The sequence below is a fragment of the Rhinichthys klamathensis genome, unplaced genomic scaffold (assembly GCF_029890125.1).
Source record: "Rhinichthys klamathensis goyatoka isolate OS25496 unplaced genomic scaffold, OSU_Roscu_1.1 h1tg000114l_1, whole genome shotgun sequence".
Lineage (NCBI taxonomy): Eukaryota > Metazoa > Chordata > Actinopteri > Cypriniformes > Leuciscidae > Rhinichthys > Rhinichthys klamathensis.
The window spans coordinates 4,611,083-4,633,923 of NW_026606651.1; the positions used below are offsets into that span (position 1 = coordinate 4,611,083).

Here is a 22,841-nt window from a genome sequence, read left to right on the forward strand (position 1 = left end):
CTATGTGGTCTGTGGGTTGTTTGCTATTTTTACAGTCATATTCCCGAATCAACATTTGCTGAATGAATTAACATTTCTTATCCAAAAATCATAATTATAACCCTACAATACCCATACAATCAGAAGACTATGATTGTTTGATTAGTCCAGGAGAGTCTCATTGGCTGTTTACACCTGTATTTAGATGCGTTTAGGTCGATTGGATTACAAGTGAACGACGCTAGATACAGGAGTAAACGGAGTCTAAAACTTTTTGAGCTTTTCCACTTTCGAAAGACTTTCCAGGTTGTCGAAAACGCATTCGACCGGATTGCTTTCGTAGTGTAAACGCTCGTGTGGTCGAGTGTGTTCAAACAGACACACAATACCGTCTACTGTCCGTCTACTGAACTAATCAGTGACATTATGGGAAGTGCGCTAGCCAGACTGGATTTAAACTTTATCAGCTGAAGACCGAAGGTTTCAAGCACCAGGGCTTAAAAAAAAAAAAAAAAAAAAAAAAAAAAAATCTGTTCACTCAGAGCAAAATCATAGGTAAAATTTCTGTTCATGTGTTCCTTCTGTAAAAGAGTTTTGATAAAGTATTTTCTTTTACTATATATATATATAGGCCTATATATATTGCCTATACTTTATACAAGAGCTTGAATAAAGTTTGTAACTCAAGTGGATACTCAAACTGTCGGCAAAAGCTCACACAGTAGCTCACCCCGCCTCAATCGTGAATGAAGTGCTGCACACATTTTGAAGTCCGTCTCTGCTTGTTTGCAGTGCAAGGGCAAATAAAGAAGTGGTTCTAAGTACAGCGTTTATTACCTGCCATTCAGTTTCACTTAAATGTATTTTAACGGTTGGTGACATATCCTCGGACAAACTCTTAAGATCCAAAAGCTTATGCCAGCGCATTGCCTAACATGACTTAAGGTGCTTTTCACCAAATAAAGAAAAACAAACATGATGCGAGTTTTGCGTTCTCTCTGTCAGTGAAGTCCATTCTGAAACGCGTCCTAAGATTAACTGTAACTCCGCGATTACTTGTCACACAGGCACGAGAGGTTTTTCTTTATGAAGCTTGAATTCTCTTCTTTTAAATGAAGTAATTTATATAAAAAACAAATATTCTCAGTTTATGCAATCTGTATGAAAAGAGAGTGCTGTCAGTATTTTTTCCCCCAGCTCATTACACTTCATTACGCGTTAATCTGACACGCCCACGGACGACGCGCGCTATTCAAACGCAAATGTCGAGGCAAGCCATGACAACGCCCACATCAGCTGTTCCACCGCGGCGGTAAAATGTGTGGTGTATTTGCTGCCTTTTACCGCTAAGAGGCGCTACAATCATAGACTCTGAAAAGTGTTCGTTTATTCCGGTTTATTCTCTCTAATGCGTAATCTGCTGCCGCACCGCGCTGATTCAGAGCGATTGAAAGCTGGTAGCAGAAGAATTCAACAAGTGAAACGTAGTTAAAATAATTCATAATCACAATACTGAAATTAGGCTACTGAAATGTAATTGAATAAATAATGAAAACATTTCAACATAAAACATTGCAATAAAAAACATTTAGGCTACATGAACGAGGCTTTACAACTTTAACAGCGTACAGACGATAGCGCTGGCATTTCACTCACAATGCGCCAACATCACATTTGCATAGATTGTATCTAAATTCAGGATTGGTAGACTGCCAAATTAAAATATTAAACAAAACGATAAAATAACGTTATTAACTGTTAATGGTAATTTCAAATGAGAGTTTCTGTTCAGATTCAGAACAATGAAACATTAAAAAATTGTTCATATCTGTTTTTTGTTTTCAATCCTTGAACCAGTTTAGAGCCCACGGAATTGGGCTACTTTCACTCTGTTGCTGTAAGTTGTTGTTTTTAGTCCGCGGGTTAAAGCGACTCCACAGGAACTCGTTTTTTTTACCTCCCCTTTTGTCGACTCTTAAGCATGCATTCTCGTGATTGGCTCAAAATGTGAAACTTTGACCAGTCAGGCTGTATATGGATTATCGCATCCAAGTATATTACAGAACAGCAACAGGTTTTCTTCTTTTCAATTAGTTTTGGTACGCTAGTGAAGTAGCTCCTCTGGGTAACATAAAGCTTGGAAAGAAAATGAACTTATCGACTTCAGGTCAGTAAATGTATGACGGTGAATATCAGAACTCACAACTAGAACAGCAGAGCTAAAGTCACTCAGCCGACTCTGCCCCGGTTCAGACATGACTGGCGGAAGAGAAGGCTTCCAGAAGACACTATGGCCTACATTAGGGCATTTTCTTGTATTTGCGAGGGTATTTACAGCATGCAGAAGTGGGGCAGTGCTCAGGAGATAACACAGCTCTGTGGACAGCGGAGGGAATCTCTGTTTTTTTTCTTGAACGACCATGCAATACAAACAGAGACAGATATCAACATGCTGTCACATTTAAATATACCAACATGTGCAAACAGACTCACTTGGAGACCAATAGAAATCCTGTTGCACTTTAAGTACAAACAACAATTCAATGGTTTGTTCACAGAAAAATACAAATCCTGTCATCATGTTGTTCAAAACTTGACTTTCTGTCTTTGTTTGGCACAAGAAGTGATGCACCGATTGCATTGTCAATTGGATATGCGGGAATGTTTAATGATGGAGGTGACGATTTTCAGTAAATCACATCTTCAATGCATAAAGCTTTTTATATGACTTCAGAAGACAGAATATAAAAGTCATATGGACTACTTTTTTCCTCTTTAGAGCTTGACAGGCAAATTCACCTGCATGTTATATAAAACAAAAGCATGAACATCTTTTATGCTCCATGGAGGAAAGAAAGATTTGAAATGAGGGTGAGTAAATGATAGAGTTAAGTAGCAAATATATACATTTTTATTTCATGTTGACTTTTTTATTTAATCTTTTCATGTTAACGGTATGTACTCTATGGAAATACTCTAAACGTATAACTGCTGCTTGTCCATCTGTAAAAAATAACTGTTTACTGTTGATGTGCACCTCATATTAGATTCTGTGACTGTACAAAGCGCATTTATAGAGTATTTATAGTGGAGCAAGGCTTCATAAACCCAGGTTAAAAGCAATGCTAACCCCCTTTCATAAAATAAAAGCGTGAAACCTGACTCAACACGAGTCCTCAACTGAATTTCAAAAGAATGTAAATCCAGCATTTTATCGTAGTGGAAAAAGCCTTAGAAAGTAATGATTTTAAGTGTGGATCATTTGAGGCAGTTTGCTTCATGCGGCCTATAATGCACACAAAGCTGTTTGTTGTAGCTGATGAAGGCCTGAGAATTACCACTTTCTTGTTCCTTTGAGAACGCTCAAATGTAATGTGCAAAATTAGCTCCTAATTGCTGTGGAGTATTGCTCGCTTGCTTTGTTTGTGACTCCTATTTTTGTAATAACATTGAGAATGTCTATCAGGAGTCTTAGAAAAGGTAGAATGAAAAGCAAACTGTGTTTTTTAGTCATTTGTAATGCGTGACCAAACACAGCTTGAACTATTATTGTTGATATTACTGCACATTTTCACACTCACTACTGTGTATAACTTAGTCCTCCTTTTCCATGGATAGTATTTCTATAGTTTAATGTCAGGCTTAGCAAGTTTTCCATGCATCCTACCTTTATATTAGTCATTTTAAATTAGGAGTCGTGAAGTCATATCTGTCCTAGCCTGGGAAAACCCAGAAAACTTCCGGCAAATTTAGATTTGCTCTGAAAGTGAGTCTGGCAAAGAGCTCATTCAAGCCCATTTCCAATCCGCCGAAATCGAGGCACCAATCAGAAACGTTGGGGCGGGCTTTACACGATGACGACAGCGCTGGGATTTTGAAGCAGATTTTGTAGCCTACATTACAAAGATGGATGCCGCCGTCGAACATCACTCGTTCGAATCAGCTATCGCGTCTGTTTTAAGCGATTTAAACGTTTCCTTTTAGTTAAAAACCGAGCAAAGAACAACACTCGGAGATGTTTCTCCGCCGCTCTGCATACGTCATCTCCTTCATCGCTCTGATTGGGTTTAGGTCTATCCGCGACGTCCGTTGGTGACGCCCCTCTGCAAAATGATTTGTCTATGATGCTTTGCCAGACCATAACTCCAGAATGGTCTGGTTTTAGGCTATATCTGTCCAATAAAACATTTTGTTTCCTACAATATCTTACGATTTTGCCAATTGTTCAAATACAAAGTTCTGTTATGAAACAGATGGTTCAGGTTGATAGATTCTTAACTCCATCTGCTTGCAATCACATCATTCTCTATATGGCAAGCTGATTGGTTCCTGCTGTATCAGTAGCCAATCAAAAACCTTAAATACTTGGTCAACATTTGCTGTAGCAGTTGCGGCGCTTTCAGAAACCCTCCACCTTCCCCAGCTCCACCTGCATAGAACTGCTACGGGTAATTCATCTGTGCTTTATTGTACAGCACTTGCATGTCTGTCTTACTAAAAGCAGAGTGTATAGCAGTGTGTGTATTGGCAGTAGCAAGTCTCTGTACTTGTTCTGCAGCAGCAGCAGCGTATCAGATCTATTCCGCCAGGACCAAACAACATTGTCATATATCCATTACCATGCCAAACACTCCGAGAGTGGTCATGACAGAAATTTGTATTGAGTGAGTGTTCACCGCCGTCATTAAATGTTGTTGTGTGTTCCTTTCTTGTTTTTACCTCCCACACCTTTGGGGCTTTTGCATTTTTGGACCATAAGGCCTCGTCCAGGATCAGTTTCCTCAACCTCAGTCCTAACGGAATCAAGAGGAGGAAACTGATCCGGGATCAGTCGATCCAGGGTTATTTTACATCAACACAGATGGTGGTGGGTGAGGAGGCTGTTATCCAGCCTGGCGTGCGGCTCATTCGAGCCACGTCAGAGAACACAAACAAGGCCGTGGATCAGCTAGGCTCCTGATACCTCTAAGCTCCTGGCTTACTCAGCCATCAGAGTTCTGGACCGGCCAACAGAACAGATTGGATAATCAGACGCCGCTGCTGTCAGATGTAATCGAGCACAAATGTGAGGTTTAATGGATAATTTTGTTTGGGTAACACAATTCGCCCATCTGGAAATGTGGTCAGCGTTCTGTACGCATGCGATGTTTTGATTTTTTCAGAATCATTTATAGAAATGCATTGAAGAAGAACGTGTTTGAGACCACATTGAGAATCTGGGATGCTTTTTCATTAATACCTGAGCAGAAAGTATTAGAAAAAATATAAAAAAATTATAATGTAAAGTTAAAGGTACAATATGTAGGATTTTTCACCACCAGGGGTCGCTAACCTCTTACAATAACAAAGGCGTATATCGATGACGCAAAGCATTAAGCGGAATTATGGATCTTGTCGTCAAGCTGATGGATCTTTTATGGATGAGTGAATACTTTGATGTTTTTAACATGACTGTGGTGTGAAGCAGGGCGCGATTGCTAATGAGAGACGTATACCAGTGTCACACGCAACACGAGTCCCGCGGATATAAAGGAATAAGGACATTTCATTCTACCGAACTACACGAAAGTGCTGAATTACTACTCACACGGATCAGCTTATTAGACGAATTAAACTTGAGGTAACGCAGCGCTGTTTCACTTTTACACTATATCACAGTAAACGGCATTTGAGTGTGTTGAATGTTGTTAGTTAGGTTGTTTGTTGGCTATATGAGACTAAGCTAGGTTAACATTAGAATAACATACAGATCATATTATAACATTTCATCATGTTGAACTAAATAACATTGATTAGTTTTATGTACATTTGCTCACCTGTCTAATAAAGTAACATGCAACACTCATGCAACACTTGAGTAAAGTATAAAGAATAAAGTAACATGCAACACTTCGACTCTGTCAAGTCGAAGTTAGTCGCGGACGTGGAGCTCTCGGCATCTCGAAAGATGTTGATCTTCGTTCTAGCCCTCTTTTTGTCTCAAAGTCTGCTTGCCATGGTCAATAATGTTTGAATAAAACAACAACAGCGTGAGCGTCCTGCTAGGCATAACCCAGTTGTCCATGTCTGTCGCCATGGTTACTATGGCAGTACGAGCGGAAACCGAGGGTAACGCGGATATGACATCATTGACTGGCGACTCCTCGCCCCTGCTCACACTAGGGTTGCCGCGGTGAGGAAAATTTCCCACCGGTTAATCGACGTGTCACAACACCGGTAATCCCGGTGTCACCGTGGGGTGGGGGGCGGGGCGGGGGGGTTAAATAGCTTTTAAATGCGTGCGCGTTATACTTTCACTTTCGAAATAAGCGTCAATTGGCAATTCAGCGTCAATTGCTTTAATGGACAAATAAACAACAACTCGGCTCGCTGATAATAAAACGGGGTTAAATAGCTTTTAAATGCGTGCGCGTTATACTTTCACTTTCGAAATAAGCGTCAATTCAGCGTCAATTGAATGGACAAAAAAACAACAACTCGGCTCGCTGATAATAAAACTTTTATTTATAGACAGAACTTTTATTAGCATAACGAACGAATAAAAATAACCCCATGCATAGGCTGAAAATCGTCAAACTGTGGGCCCAAACAAATAAGAACCATAAAACGTTTATTAACGAATAAGAAAATAAAACAGGCCTAAATAAATTACACATTCCGCCATTATCTTGCTTTTCTGTAATTTGACTCGTTCTCATCTCCACACGTGCTAAATGGAATCCTGATGCTTGCTGATCTGTGACGTGACTGGCTCTTGGCACGCACTGCGCAGTTCAGTTTTTAATAATGTATGCTCTCTTCTGAACTAAATAATTGATAATTATTATTTTTAATTAATTCAAATAAATATTTTAGCAAAAACGAATACTTTAAAAAAGTCAAGACATCGCGGTGTCACGGTGGGAAAGTGATGTCACCGGTGATGGGGCTTAAAACCGGTAACACCGTCAACACCGTCTATCGCGGCAAGCCTAGCTCACACGCCCCGTTTCATCGCAATTTTCTCACGATTTACAAATAGTTGGAAACATTGGGGATATTGTAAGTAATCAACTAAACAAAATATATAACATTGGCCGAGTGGTTTTTGAATATTTTACTGCAAAAATCCTACATATTGTACCTTTAAGATGAAATGTTTGAAATGCTGCACTAAAATGACAAACTTCAGCTTTAACTCATTTTGTATAGACGGTCAAATGTTTTATTGAAAGCCGTCATGCTGGAGAACATGTCATATCAGGGGTTGATCGTGTCAATTATTAATGTACATTTTTCAGTTCTTTTAATTGAAATTGATAACACATTACTATAAGGTTCCATTTGTTAACATTAACTAAGATTGATATATGCTAAACTAATGTGGTTAACTAATGTTAATTATAACATTTACTAATACATTAATACGTTGTCTAATATTATTTAATGGACATGAACATAAACTAACGTTAACAAAGATGAATTAATAGTAGCCTATAACAAATGTATTGCTCATTGTTAGTTAATGCAACTATAAGGTCCCATTAACTAATTTAAATTGTTATGCTGCTTAAATATTTAGCAAATAAAAAGTTGAAAAGTTTGAATTTGAATGCAAAATTGAAGCATGTGGTCTCAGACTTTTGATTCCCATTACATTTGACTAAGATCAGACCTGACTGTTCCCGAAGTAGGCAGTGATTTTTTTTTAAATAATCATTATGTACTCTTTTAGCACTACATTTTTGTTTGTTTTCTCCTTGAAAATCTTGAGTTGCAGTGGCTGGTTCTGCGAGTGTGTTTTGTTTGAGAGCGATAAACAGCCCTTCGTTTGACACTCTCCCTCCCACCCGCTGAACATGACTCAGTGTGCTGTAGTCTAGATCTCAGCAGGACACAGGCTCAGAGTTAACATTTCAAAGTTAACACCTGCATATTAGGAAACTCTCTCTCTTTCTCCCTCCTTTAAAATGCCATGCTTCAATGGCTGCTCAACCAGCTTACAGTTCCACCAAATGACAAACCAGGATTTGAGGACTGAGGATGTTGCGATATAAATTCTGTCATGTTCATTTCCTTCAGAAGTTATATTTCTGTGTCTGTGTTTATGTATATCTGTCAATATAATTATTTATCATGAGTAAAACAATATATATCTACATGCATATAGTGTATATATACAAAAAAGATGCATATGTATGTGCATTGTATATATATACATATACTATATATATATAATGTATATGGTGAAACTCGAAAAATTTGAATATGGTGCAAAAGTTCATTTATTTCAGTAATTCCACTTAAAAGGTGAAATAATATATTATATAGACTCATTACATGCAAAGTGAGATATTTCAAGCCTTTATTTGTTATAATTTTGATGATTTTGCCTTACAGCTTATGAAAACCCCAAATTCAAAATTAGAATATTGTAAAAAGGTTTTCAAATCTGTAAGCCATAATCATCAAAATTATAACAAATAAAGGCTTGAAATATCTCACTTTGCAATGCATGTAATGAGTCTATATAATATATTAGTTTCACCTTTTAAGTTGAATTACTGAAATAAATGAACTTTTGCACGATATTCAAATTTTTCGAGTTTCACCTGTATGTATATACAAATATATAATGTTCAAATAAAATATTAATGTACATATATTATTCATAATAAATTATTTGTAATGTATTTATTGGTTATGTAAAATTGCACATTCAAAGATTAAATATCCCTCTTCATTTAGTTTATTTTGTGAAAAAAAAAATGTGGAAGACTTCCTTGATTATTTTTTAACTAGTTTTTTTTGCATTAAACATTTTAAATCTAATTGGTTGTAATTGTCTTTTAATTGAAATGATCTGTTTTCTGAATGTTAAAAAGAATCCCTCTTAAGACATTTCCAAGCCAATGCATTCCTATTGAGAAATGCATCAAATAGCAAGATATCCAAACAAACAAATAAAATCTAATATCGACATTCATCTAGTAGCCACGGTCCGGCTGTAAATTGATATTATATAAACTGCATTCCTCCGCTGAGCTTCTACCGTCTGTGATAACAGCAGAACCCTTTAATCTGTTTGGTGAAATGGTTTGCTCTATTGATTCATAGTTCGGATGAATAGATTCAGGCTTGATTCATTGCCACCAGGCCCTGTTTGCACTTCCTAAATGGTGTTTATCTTGTGGCTGTCATGTGGTGTAACTGCAGGTTTACATAAGAGGAGCCATGGAGTATGAAGTCAATTACCCTGCACCCCCATATCCACTTTACAACACTGAGGTTATTTATCTGGATAGTGACTCCTAAGTCAGACAGGGTATGAAAGAGAAACAGAGAGCAGTGAATACAGATACAGTACATCTAAGAAGGATTGCTTCAGATACTGCATACTGGTGATGCATGTGTGATAAAATGCCATTGTTTTAGGCTATGGTAATGCAGCCGTTTTCATTTTTTCTTTGAAGCATTTACCTTTTTACAGTAGGTCATCCCTCATTTTCTTTGTACTGGTCTTACTACAGATTTAGCAAACTTCTGGGGGGCATTCTTTCAGATATTCTGTCCACAAAAGATATCAGAAAGAAAAATACACAAAACTAGCCAAAACACACTCAGGCAGGCTTTCTGTGAATGTCAGTACAAATGAAATTTGCCTAACCAAAGATTTATTCACTTACAATGTTTGAGTTGTATTTAAAAGTGCTTTAAGCAGCAATTTTTCTTTAAAATGTCTAGAGCGGCACAGGGATGATGATGTCAAAACCCAGAAGAATAATTTACCCCTGGTTCCCTCGAGATTTTCCTAAGGGTTTAAAGTGTTAAAAAAAAAAAAAAATTTGGATTAAAATCAGTGGCGTCAATTCACCAAAAGCCAAGGTATGGCAGACTCTGATGACGCCATCCAATCTCACTCCCTCGACGTGATAGATTAACCAGATATAGCTCTGAGCAGAAGGTTTGCGATATAGGAAAACTAACACTTATGAAAAGCAAAAACTTTTATTTAAAAAAAAAAAAAAATTACCAATATAACCAGTAGATGGAATACATTTTTTAGACATTATCAAATCACTATTATAACATTTACAAAACTATTTTTTGTCACTTTTGTACTGAAGTATGTAGGAAAAGCCATAAAATCTAATGAAAAACAGAATCTTTTCTTTAAATTGCGAATGAAATTACACAGACAGCGAGTAAAGAGCGCTTCCTTTTACAATCACTGAAACTGTCAGTCAGTTCAGCTCAAAAAAATCTGTTCTAAACAATAAATCTGATTAAACATCACAATGAATTATTTATTTACATTGTGTCTCCACATTGTTGATTAAAATGAGAGTATTTGTGTGCAAAGAATGTTTCTGATTGTATTGATTGGCTAAAAAGCATAGGCCGTGACCCTGGATCTTTTGATTGACAGGCACAGAATGTTTCTGATTGGTTAGTTTCCAATATCTAATATCTGTGAGGTAGTAGGGACATTTATGTGTGATGTAATGTGTGCATATATTTGATTGTCACCTTCAATGCCATTGAACATGACTTTAAAGGGATAGTTCACTTTGAAATTAATTTTTGATATGTTTTAGTTTACCTCAAGGGCATCCAAGATGTAGGTGTCTTTGTGTCCACAGTATTTTCAATTTTGATATTTTTAGGTCAAACCGTTCTTATCTGTCAGTCATATAATGCAGGTCTATGGTCACCACCTCAAAGAGCATGCACAGAGAAGTCCAAATTAAACATGATTTAATGACTCGTAAATGTAAGTACACATTGATGGCCTACGACACGAAACGAGCGGTTTGTGTGAGAAAACGAACAGTATTTATATCGTTTTTACCTCTTGTAACCACAGCCACGTCCGAGTGATCTGAGGGTGCCGGCGCTTCGGTCTTTTCCGGAAAGCACCGGAAGTGAAACCTCGCGCGTGTACGTCACTCATACAATTGTTTTATTTATTAATTTTTTGGAATTGTTTTCTTTTACGACGGTTTAAACATCCCGAATAAGCGCAAATTAGTACCCTTTTAATTAGCCGTCTTCCCTACAATCTCTGCTCTGTGTAAACAATGAGTGACGTACACGCGCGAGGTTTCACTTCCGGCGCTTTCCGGGAAAGACCGAACCGCCGGCGCCGTCAGATCACTTAGACGTGGCTGTGTTTACAAGAGGTAAAAACGATATAAATACTGTTCGTTTTCTCACACAAACCGCTCGTTTCGTGTCTTAGGCCATCAATGTGTACTTACATTTACGAGTCATTAAATCATGTTTAATTTGGACTTCTCTGTGCATGCTCTTTGAGGTGGACCCCATAGGACTGCATTATATGACTGACAGATAAGAACGGTTTGACCTAAAAATATCAAAATTGAAAATACTGTGGACACAAAGACACCTACATCTTGGATGCCCTTGAGGTAAACTAAAACATATCAAAAATTAATTTCAAAGTGAAGTATCCCTTTAAACATGCTTTTATTGACTAGTTTTATTTTAAATATGCTATCAAAATAAAATTATCAAACAGTTTTTTTTTAAATACTGTGGTGTTTGTTTATTTATGTGTATCATTATTTCATTTTGTTCATTTCATTATTTCACGTTCCCAAAAATAGCTTACATTATTGTAATGTGATATCAGAAAGTGGACAGATTGTGAGCATTGCAATGTGAGAATGCATAAAAAAATTATTAATCAAATCGAAAACAATCCATCATTTGTTTACAGCAGTCAACGGCACCTTGCAGCGCTTTCTGAAATGTATAAAGCAAGGTTAAATGTCCAAGCAAAATCACTCCAGAGACATATGTTTACCCAACAGTTAGTGTGGTTTAGGGGACAAACAAACACACACTGATGCTCCCGCTGAGGCGGTAAAGACACCGTAATTAATCACACATGCCCCAAAGGCATCCGTTTAGTGCTCGTTTCTTCCTCAACAACTGCCACCAGGAAAGTTCCATCCATTTCCATTTTGTTTAGTTAGTTGTTTTGCAGCACATCGCCGAAGGATTTCATTATACGCTGCTTTTGGTCGCCAAAACATGGAGTAAAGCACATTAACAGTCACTTGATTACACAGAGATTATGGTCTGCGGTCAATAACCATTGTGCCCTACAGCAATGCGCTTAGTTCCAAGGGGACGGTCCCTGCAATTAGTGTGCTGTACACCGCTTTCAATAAAACACACCTGATAAATGGCGAATAACTACAAATCTTTACAGCATTAACTGTGATACACTAGCTAGAGAGTCTCTAGTCTTCCAAAGAGACGATTCATTAGTGCGGCCTCAAATATTTGATGCTAAACAAGGCAGAATTTTTCTGTGTCCTTGAGATGAGAGGATGCAGTTTCGCTTTTGTTTTTTTGCTTCCAGTGCATTCATCTTGTCGATTGCCACAGACTAACTAAACAACTAAAATGCATTGGAAATTGTGCACTTCCAATGCACACTTTCTGTTTGCTTATACACACTGAAGGACGAGTCAAAGTTCTGTGGAATTGCAGCATGTCAATGTTGTTGTTGAGAGCTTAAATTTAACCTGGAATACTCCTTTTAAAAGTTTAATATACACTCACCTAAAGGATTATTAGGAACACCTGTTCAATTTCTCATTAATGCAATTATCTAATCAACCAATCACATGGCAGTTGCTTCAATGCATTTAGGGGTGTGGTCCTGGTCAAGACAATCTCCTGAACTCCAAACTGAATGTCAGAATGGGAAAGAAAGGTGATTTAAGCAATTTTGAGCGTGGCATGGTTGTTGGTGCCATTCGGGCCAGTCTGAGTATTTCACAATCTGCTCAGTTACTGGGATTTTCACGCACAACCATTTCTAGGGTTTACAAAGAATGGTGTGAAAAGGGAAAAACATCCAGTATGCGGCAGTCCTGTGGGCGAAAATGCCTTGTTGATGCTAGAGGTCAGAGGAGAATGGGCCGACTGATTCAAGCTGATAGAAGAGCAACTTTGACTGAAATAACCACTCGTTACAACCGAGGTATGCAGCAAAGCATTTGTGAAGCCACAACATGCACAACCTTGAGGCGGATGGGCTACAACAGCAGAAGACCCCACCGGGTACCACTCATCTCCACTACAAATAGGAAAAAGAGGCTACAATTTGCAAGAGCTCACCAAAATTGGACAGTTGAAGACTGGAAAAATGTTTCCTGTCTGGAAACACCACTTACTGGATGTTTTTATAGTATGATGACCTCTTATATGTCAAAAGCTCAAGGAAATGTCTCGATTTCTGTTGAGACATTCAGACGGTAGAGTCAGAATTTGGCGTAAACAGAATGAGAACATGGATCCATCATGCCTTGTTACCACTGTGCAGGCTGGTGGTGGTGGTGTAATGGTGTGGGGGATGTTTTCTTGGCACACTTTAGGCCCCTTAGTGCCAATTGGGCATCGTTTAAATGCCACGGCCTACCTGAGCATTGTTTCTGACCATGTCCATCTCTTTATGGCCACCATGTACCCATCCTCTGATGGCTACTTCCAGCAGGATAATGCACCATGTCACAAAGCTCGAATCATTTCAAATTGGTTTCTTGAACATGACAATGAGTTCACTGTACTAAAATGGCCCCCACAGTCACCAGATCTCAACCCAATAGAGCATCTTTGGGATGTGGTGGAACGGGAGCTTCGTGCCCTGGATGTGCATCCCACAAATCTCCATCAACTGCAAGATGCTATCCTATCAATATGGCCAACATTTCTAAAGAATGCTTTCAGCACCTTGTTGAATCAATGGCACATAGAATTAAGGCAGTTCTGAAGGCGAAAGGGGGTCAAACACAGTATTAGTATGGTGTTCCTAATAATCCTTTAGGTGAGTGTAGATTCAATTTCTTGCACAGAATCCAAAACACAACATGCTTTTCAGCAATGATTTCGCAGTTTAGCTGTTTCCTCATTCAGATTGACGTTAAAGTCCTTCACACTGTAAATATCATATTGACATTAGTCAGAAAGTAAACAGGTTGACGTGCTGTTACTCAGCTGACTGTGTAAAGGTGCAGAGGTTGATGATTCACTGATTGTGGATGTGAGGTGATAGACTGATACTCAACCTCATCTGTTTATTTCAGAGTGCTCCTCATTCATTTCACTCTTACAAACCAGACAGAAAAAGCGAGTGAGGGATTGACCAAAGTCAGTAAGGATAAGATTAGGATGCTACATTAGCATGCCGTCACATGGGCTGCTGACTGTAAACATGTGGCCAGTTGGTTTCTGCACCAAGAGCAGCTTACAGTCTAGTGCACACGGTTTACTTTCACTTCACAGTAGTATTTTTACAAAACAGATAGATCTGGTCTCGGATGCTGATTGGTAGGGCTGGGTATCGTTTGAATTTTAGCAATTCCGATTCTGATTGATTCCCAGTTTCGATTCCAATAAGGTAAAAAAAAAAAATATATATATATATATATTTTTTGTATCATTATGTATTCTGTGCCTTTTTACAAAACATTCTGTTGCAACTGAAATTGAAACCATGAGCAAAAAAATAGACATTTACACAAGTAACTGCTTTATTGATGAAATGAACTCATTTAATAATTGATGATCTTCACAACCAAACTGAATCAACACTGAACTAACTGCAGCTGAACAAATGCATAATTTTTCTTTTATCACTGTAAAGCTGCTTTGAAACAATCTGTATTGTATAAAGCGCCATAGAAATAAAGGTGACTTGACTTTGATTAACATTAAAAACACAGACGGCAGCAGGTTTTTTACGACCTAATGCACAAATCCAATATACTGATATACATGCGTTATCTTCTCAGCCGACTGTTTATGGGAATATTTGTAAATTATATTGTGTGCATTTATCTGTTCAAGAGCAAGAAGACGCGAAAGAGAACTCTATTCAGTATTCGTGCACTATAGGCCAATTTTGGTTTTACCAATTTAAACAGTTTAAACATGTTGACGTTTTTTGTGGGCGGAGCTTAGGTGGAGGCAGAACGATCCCTCTGGCCACTTCACTAACTTTAGTTTGCAAGTTTTGTTAGCTTGTTTTTTACAATGACTGGAGAAAATCCGATTTTAACTAAGGGTGTATTCACACCAGCCTTGTTTGGTTCGATTGAATCGAACTCTAGTTCGTTTCCCCCCTTGGTGCGGACCTTTTGGTCCGGTGTGAATACAGCAATCGAACTCGGGTGCGGACCAAACAACCGAACCGAGACCCAGCTGAAGAGGTGGTCTCGGTACGGTTCCAAACGAACTCTGGTACGGTTCGTTTACGGTGTGGACATGAACCGACCCAATTGCAAGAAAGCACTGCGCCTTTGAGTTAACAGGCTTCCGTAGTCGGAGTTGCGTTATGGGAAAGTGATCTAGCCTACTACATTACATCTGTTGCGCATCTTTCTGCGCGTCGTGTGTGCATCATTGGAATGGAATGAATGAATGAGTGTGTGCATCAGGACATTCGCATACAGAGCATTCTCTTCAGTCTAATCGCGCATAGATGCAAAAAAAAAAAAGCATTTGCAGTTCATATAATGTAACGATAGTTATAATACAAGGATGATGCTGCGTTAATTTACGTTAAGCCTTTTTTGCACTTCCTGATTTCCCTACTTGAGAATCCTTGTCCAATGAATGGACGACCTTAGCACACGTGTGGTTTTGTTTACTAATTTTGGTTCACTTGCAAAAAGAGCAGTGTGAAAGCGAACCGTATCAAAAAAAAAAAAAAAAAAACATTTATTTGGACCGGACCAAAGCAAGTGAACTATCGGACTTTCCTGGTGTGAATGTGTAAGGTCACTCACTGTCCTGGACCGCAATTATTATTTGCAAAAGTTAATTTTAACAGACGGAACCAGATTGGCTGACCCGTACTGTACACGCTGGACAATCTGACAGGATTAACGTTAACGCTACCTCTGGTTGAGTGGCCTGACTTATACACCTAACATTACCTGATAGAGAAACAGAGCGGAAAAAGAAACTGAGGGCATATACATCTTTAGATGCCTATAACTATGTGTTGAATGGTCATGTACAAGACTTGTGTGGTACGGTCCGCAGTTCTGCCGAGCAAGCGCCAAGAAGACGACGATGTAAAGAGTGACATTACGGTGCAATTTTAATGATGTGAATATTTTCTAGAAATAAAAATTCCAGATACAGCATATTCATTTTTCATCGATTCTTGCACCCAACAACACAACAAGATGAAATTATTATTTAAAGGGTAACTAAACACTAAACCAACTTTTTTTAATTAATGATCTGTAAGACTGGGGCTTTATTAGTGCTGTTCATTGATTCGAGTAACTTTTTTGACATTTGGGTATAAAGTGTTTTAATTCTACAATATATGGTGTAAAAACGTCTGAGTGCTGCCCTCTTCAGGTTGAACGGTGGCTACTGCAGTTGAATTTTCCTATTGGATGTTTGCGGTAGTTCGTGACGGTAGCGGTGAGAGCTGACGTAAGCAGGTTTCAGCTTACCACGCCCTTGGTACGAGCTACCACGCCCATGGCAGTATAAAAACCATCTTGTTTCATCAAAACCACTGTAGCGAGTCAGGAGTTGGAATTGCGAGGATTGAAAATGATCAGGATAGAGTATCCGTTCATCCCCTCTATCTCCGCTGGGCTCCGCCCACTTTTCCAGCATTTTTCAAATATTGCCAGTGGCTCTGACCAGGGGTTTAGTTACCCTTTAAGCTCCTTATTATGTAGCCGAATCTGTGGTGGATTGTATTGGCCGCCTCCAGTTTTCCCTTTGTTTTGCCTCCAGCTAGCGCCGTGACGTAACTGTGACGTTGGCTCGAAATTGGTCTATATGAGAGGCAGCTTTCTATGCGCGCTTCGGATGTGTGCTCACAGAAAACAGTGCGAGTGCAGAAGTGAGTTCTCTTTCGCGTCTTCTTGAGCTTGAAAAAATCACATTAAAATGTGCACACAGGAATTGAAAAGCGGAATCGAAAGTTTAATTTTATAACAAGTATTACTGTCGGGATACATTTAGTTGACACTGCATCATCTTTTATTTGCAGTCTCTCTGCCTGCGCCAATGGGTGTCTTGTTTAAAAACGAATCTGCAGTAAAATGAAGCAATCAAACGAACAGTGTCTTACTCACTCGATCTGACTGGAATTTCTTTCAAATTAAAGTTCATCCATGCTGTCTTTATGTTAGAATCACAAGGAAGACAATGCAAAACATCTTGTATTCATCACAGGTGTTTTGTTGCTCAAGTAATCCTGTGTTTGCGTGAATTGGTGGGCGGGGTTAAAGAGGCGATCTTTCGTCACGCGATGACGTCATTATGTGACGTCATTTTCTGAGCTTGGTTTCAATAAAAGCTGTTTTTGGACTAAAAAGGACGTTTTTAGTTCTGAAACTTACAGGATGTTTTTATAGTATGATGACCTCTTATATGTCAAAAGCTCAAGGAAAATTTAAGTTCTCAAATCATGACCTCTGTAATACGTCAGAATAACCAGATGTATGGAGTTGGTTATGTGATGCAGATGTCAAAATGTATTCGTTTACTAATCACTCACTATGATAAAAGTGTTTTGAGGCCATCATGACATATTATTGTTGACTAAAATAAGTCTTTATTAATCTACAATCTGCCCCATAATCATAATTTGTGTGCAAAGTAATGTTTTTGGCGTTTTACTGCCACTAGTGTTCATTTCAGCTGGAAACTGCAGTGGATTGTATGTATAGGTACCTTTTTTCTGTGGCACGCATTTCCAATGAGCCTGTTTGGTTTAAAAAAAGCAAAAAGGCTCTTGAGGCCGTGCAGTGTTTTGAATGTAGTCACGGCTAAAAGGTTTGCAGACTCTACTGTGCATCATGACTAACAACATCCTTTAGCTGGAACTATATTCATGCATCTTGTTGAGGACAGGTGCTATTACTTTTCTAAGCGATTTATGCCTGGCACATGATAAAATGTGTGGAAACAAATCCCTTACATGATTGTGGGTCCCGAGCCATATAAAGAAGTGAGAATGTCATGGAAACTTGAAGATGGGCTCTGGCCAGTTATAACACCTTAGCAATTTCATTACAACACCCTGGCAAACACCTACAAGACTATAGCCTCATAACAGCAAGTTTTGCTCAGGCAAGTGACAGTCACTCCAGCGGGAGTTATTCTCTATTTCAGTGTCACTGTTTCTGAACTCCCTGAAACGCCTCCATTGTAGTCTTGGGTTTTCTTCTGGGAACAAACACGTCACAATAGCCCTCATTTAAATAAAGGGGCGGGGGCTGTTTGAGTTAGTTAGTAGTATTGAAATTGGCGGTTAAGGGACGTGACATTTCCCGAACATGCTCAAAGCTCTTGACCAATCACAACACACTGGTCCAGCCGACCAATCAGAGCACATTAAGCTTTTCGGAAGGAGGGGCTTCATCGAGACAGGAACTAAACGGAGCATTACTGACAGACTGGGAAGAGAGGATCTGCAACAATGGTTAAAAATGTTTTTTTTTTCAATCGTGAAAACCTTAGACCCCAAAAACAAAACCAAGAATTTGAAAAAGGGCATTATAACTCCCCTTTAATATCTAAATTTTTGTATGCATATAGGTGAACTGAATGACACACTACAGGTTATTTGCTTATATACAATGCAATCTCTAAATATGCCATAAAAAAGCCCAAATTGCATGCTGTTGTATACTGTAAAAATAGCATGCAGTATTGAGTATGCATTGTTGTAGAAAGCAGTCTGGAACGGTATATAATGTGATTTCTAATGCCATTCCCAGTGTCCCTGAGGCAAATGTATATGTAATTTTTAGCTAAAGTAAGTGTAGCACCAGGTTTTCTGAGTTTTGATGCACTACATCGGTGGCATTACATTGCTGTCCATCACACTCGACAGTCAGCTTGTTGACTGCGTGTTTGTCAAACCTGACAGCATGTCTCCTCCGGGGCTCAGTTGAGCAGAGAAAAATACGTTTGCCAAAACTCTCAGACGTGTCCATTTCTAAACTGTGCTGCCTCCCGGGTTGTCCATAAACTTTTGCTGTAATGTAATCCATGAGCTTCTCATTTTTTTAAGCTCCCAAACAATAATGATCTGATTTGCGTATACATGAGATGGGTAACACAGCATACTTACAAAGATTGCCTTGATCCTGCACTTATAAACTGCTTGGATCGGCATCTTTCTTCATAGATGCCCCCTATTTATAAACTGTCAGCTTCAAAGCGTGCCTGAAAACTCTGGAGAGCTTGTTTTACTCTGCAAGATTGCCCAAGAGAGATTCACTGTTGCATTTCAAACAAAGACTTAATTGCTTCATTTTAGTTTCGTTCTTAGTTGAAAATGCTTGAAGCGCTTGCGTGTTTAGAAATGACTCAAATTCACATGCATGAAAAACCTAACACAATATGTTTGTGCTTGTAAAGACAAATGTTCTGAATTGTAAGCGTGAACAGAACAATTATTTTGCTTTTCATAGAAATAAATTCATTAAAAATAAATCATTATGCATTGAGGTTATGCATACTTCATGATTTCATAGATGCGAACCAAAATCACTGTTCACAGGAAAGATCCTTGAATGGGTAAATCAATCATTTTTAACCACTGGAAAGACAAGAAATATGAAAATTCATTCTTCTAGTTCTACTAAATGTGTGCGAGCCTAACTTCTTCATAATGAAACAAACATGGCAGAAAACAACAGAAAGAGGATAATGGCATAATTTCGAGTCATTACAATTGCACCATCAAAGATGATTAGTCTTCTTTATAAAGATGCGTTCAGGAATCTTTAGCATGTGGAGTGGAGCGCTGCATTATGTGATTATGATGTGTAAATGGGTTCTCACTTAATTTTATTCTCTTGTTGGTTTTTAGTTTGTGTCTAAAGCCCCTCTTAAAGCAAATCACTTCACTCTGTGGTTATTTTGTACTGTAGTCATTCAATCTGTGCTTGACTATGTCTAAGCTCTTTTGAATTTGAACTTTTTGAATCAACTGACCACCAGTACGTACAACAGCTATGTGAAGATGTGGTAACTCTATGCGTTAACATCTGCTCTACAGCTGTATTCAGTTAACCAGGAAAAGACGGATAATTCATTCAACCTTACTCACAAATCCCTGTAGCGTCTCTCTCAGAGTAATTAACACTGAAAGGTCATTGCAGAGACCGGATCTAAGAATACTTGGGGTAATTTTCAGATGTTCTTGTGAAGTATGTCATTAATCAATCCCCGGCTCATTTGGCGGGTGTCACCATATTTCTTAATTGAGCATTTGTTGCGTTTCTGAGCAAAAAGAAACTTTGCGAAAAGTGAATGATTTCGCAAAATTGTCAATCGCGCCTGTGCAAAAGTAACCATATTAAGATGCTACTCTGTAGAAATCAGCTTTCTAGTTTTTGGACATTTTGAGTGAATTGAGCATCAATTGTTGTCCCAACTAGTTGTCTGAACAAAGAATTTAAAAATTGAACAATATTGCTGCAATGTTAACCGAACATGTCCTCTCCCGGTCACCATACTAGCCTTTAACGAGCAATAGCTCAACTTACTCATGATTCATTCATATTATGATTCATCTTTTGTTTGTTCTTTTCCGTTGAAAGTGTCACGGCTTCTGAGGAATTCAATTGTCAGGGCTATTTATTATTTCACCACATTCCTCTTTTATTTTGGCTACTTTAACATTATGACCACACACACACACACACACACACACACACACTGGTCCGCTATCTTTGTGGATACTCTCCATAGACGTAATGGTTTTTATACTGTAAACTATATTCTGTCCCTTTACACTATACCCATAAACCTACTCATCACAGAAAACATTCTGCATTTTTACATTTTCCCCAAAAACAAACAAACCCATCATTCTGTATGATTCATAAGCTTGTTTCCTCATGGGGACCTCAATTTAGGTCCCCACGGTGAAACAGGTCCCCACAAGTATAGAAAAACACGCAAGCACGCACACACACACACACACACACGCGCAAGTGCTTTGTTGTGGTAATGACAAATGACTAGGCTGTCCCCTGTGAACGAATTAAGGTGAGACTTTAAACGGCTTTTAATGAGACCGTTGGCTTGATTGTGTGTGTGTGTGTGTGTGTGTGTGTGCAAGAGAGAGAGAGCGAGAGGGATTGTGTGTGTGTTTGCATGTGAGAAGAGAGCTAGACCGATGACCTTTAACAACATAAAAAACATTTTACTTTGATGTTAAATCAGTCCACATTAGATAGATAGATAGATAGATAGACAACTCAATTGTTTTCAGATTATTTATTTTTTGTAGAAATATAGTTGTTTTGTGTAAAGTCCAGGCATTTCTAGATATATAGCATGTTTGGTAAAAACCGTCTCTATGATTGATTCCCATCTGTGGATTATTTAAGCGCTGCTCAAGAGCCTCAGGATTACCATCAGCTCTTTAATTCCAGAAGCCGAGAGGAGAGGAGGAAGATTCCGGAAATCTGTGATGTGTAATTAGTCCCCATTGTGCCGAGCTGCTAAATCAGGCTAGCATTGTTATCCCACGTGAGACTCGGGCGCCGTATGTAACACCGTATACATGCATATAGTCTTCCTGTCACCTTAAACACAGAGATGACTCGCTTTAATTGATCACAACCTTGCGTCTGTGCGAAATCATATATGCACCGCTACAATACACTGTAAAACGAAAGTGGGTAATTCTTTCAATGCTAATATACTTTCTCACTGCTTAATGTGCAGAGACAACTATAACTAATCCATTTGTAGGTTGACTTCCTGAAGAGGTCTGTAATACCTGCTTGATACTTGCTGTTCTCCAAATATGCCACAACCTTCACAATATAAAAACACACACAAATGACAGTGTTTTAATTAAGCAGAATGATAGTATAGTCCTGTTAGCTGTGAGTCACTCTTACATAACTGTCAGACGCTCAGAAGAGTCATTCATCAAGGACGCCACGAACACGAGCTACATCCGTCGGAACCGCAACGGTGTTTGATTCAAACACACTCTACAGTTTAACAGGCTTGAGCTATAAACAATCCATGCTGTCTGTCACCAATAACTCTCTTCAGTAGGACATGCTGACAGTTTTAAAAAACCCATGGTTATTGTTTTTTTGTGTGTGTTTCAGAAGACACTCGTACCGAACGGGACAGGACATTGAGAACTGCGGCACCTGCAGAGACTGCGCCTGTATCATATACAGGTATGTTTTCTGTGTTTATGTGCAGAAATACATGTTTTCTGAGGATTTGCACCAATACACTCACATCAACATATGCCTATAGGTGAAAGGTCACTATGGAATGGTTTTTAAATCAATTGTAATGCATTTTAGGTGAGTTTGTGGGAAGCCATTTGCTAGGGAAACGGTCACCTGTCCTTGCTAAAGAGTCTATTGACTGTTAAGGCCCTTGCACACTGAGTCCGAAATTTTCGTATGCGTTTTTTTCGTATTCGTGATTCGGTGGCTCTGAATTGTCAAAACACCATTCACCAAAAAAACGCAGAAAATCAAACCCGATCCGATTTTTTTTATGACAGACGAAAGTTTCGGAGGCAGTGCGCAAGCGTGAGGTCATATTTATTTTAATACATACATATTTAAACGTGAGGTCGTATTTATTTTTTAACGTGCGAAAATTTCGGACGCGAATTTCGGACTCTGTGTGCAAGGGCCTTTAGAGATGAGCCAAACTATTAGTTTTTAATTTCCTGGTGAATAATACATTAAATAACACATTTTTTATTAGTTTTTTCTCTAAAAACCAAGTCTCGGCCTCTAACTCCAACGAGACCGATCACAGACTGATGTATAAGATGCATAATTAGGCGAATTGGGCTAATTTGT

At 38.6% G+C, this 22,841-nt stretch overlaps 1 protein-coding gene across 3 annotated transcripts in view; it reads left to right on the forward strand.

Moving 5' to 3' along the window:
• The window catches only part of LOC130088200 (mucin-2), a 137,680-nt gene that overhangs the window by 49,492 nt on the left and 65,347 nt on the right, over positions 1-22,841 (forward strand). For 2 of the 3 annotated variants that reach the window (XM_056254860.1, XM_056254859.1), the window contains one exon: positions 22,122-22,196. In XM_056254860.1, coding sequence (XP_056110835.1) covers positions 22,122-22,196 — 75 coding nt within the window. The remainder of the gene's footprint in view (positions 1-22,121; positions 22,197-22,841) is intronic. The other variant, XM_056254861.1, reaches the window with a different exon arrangement.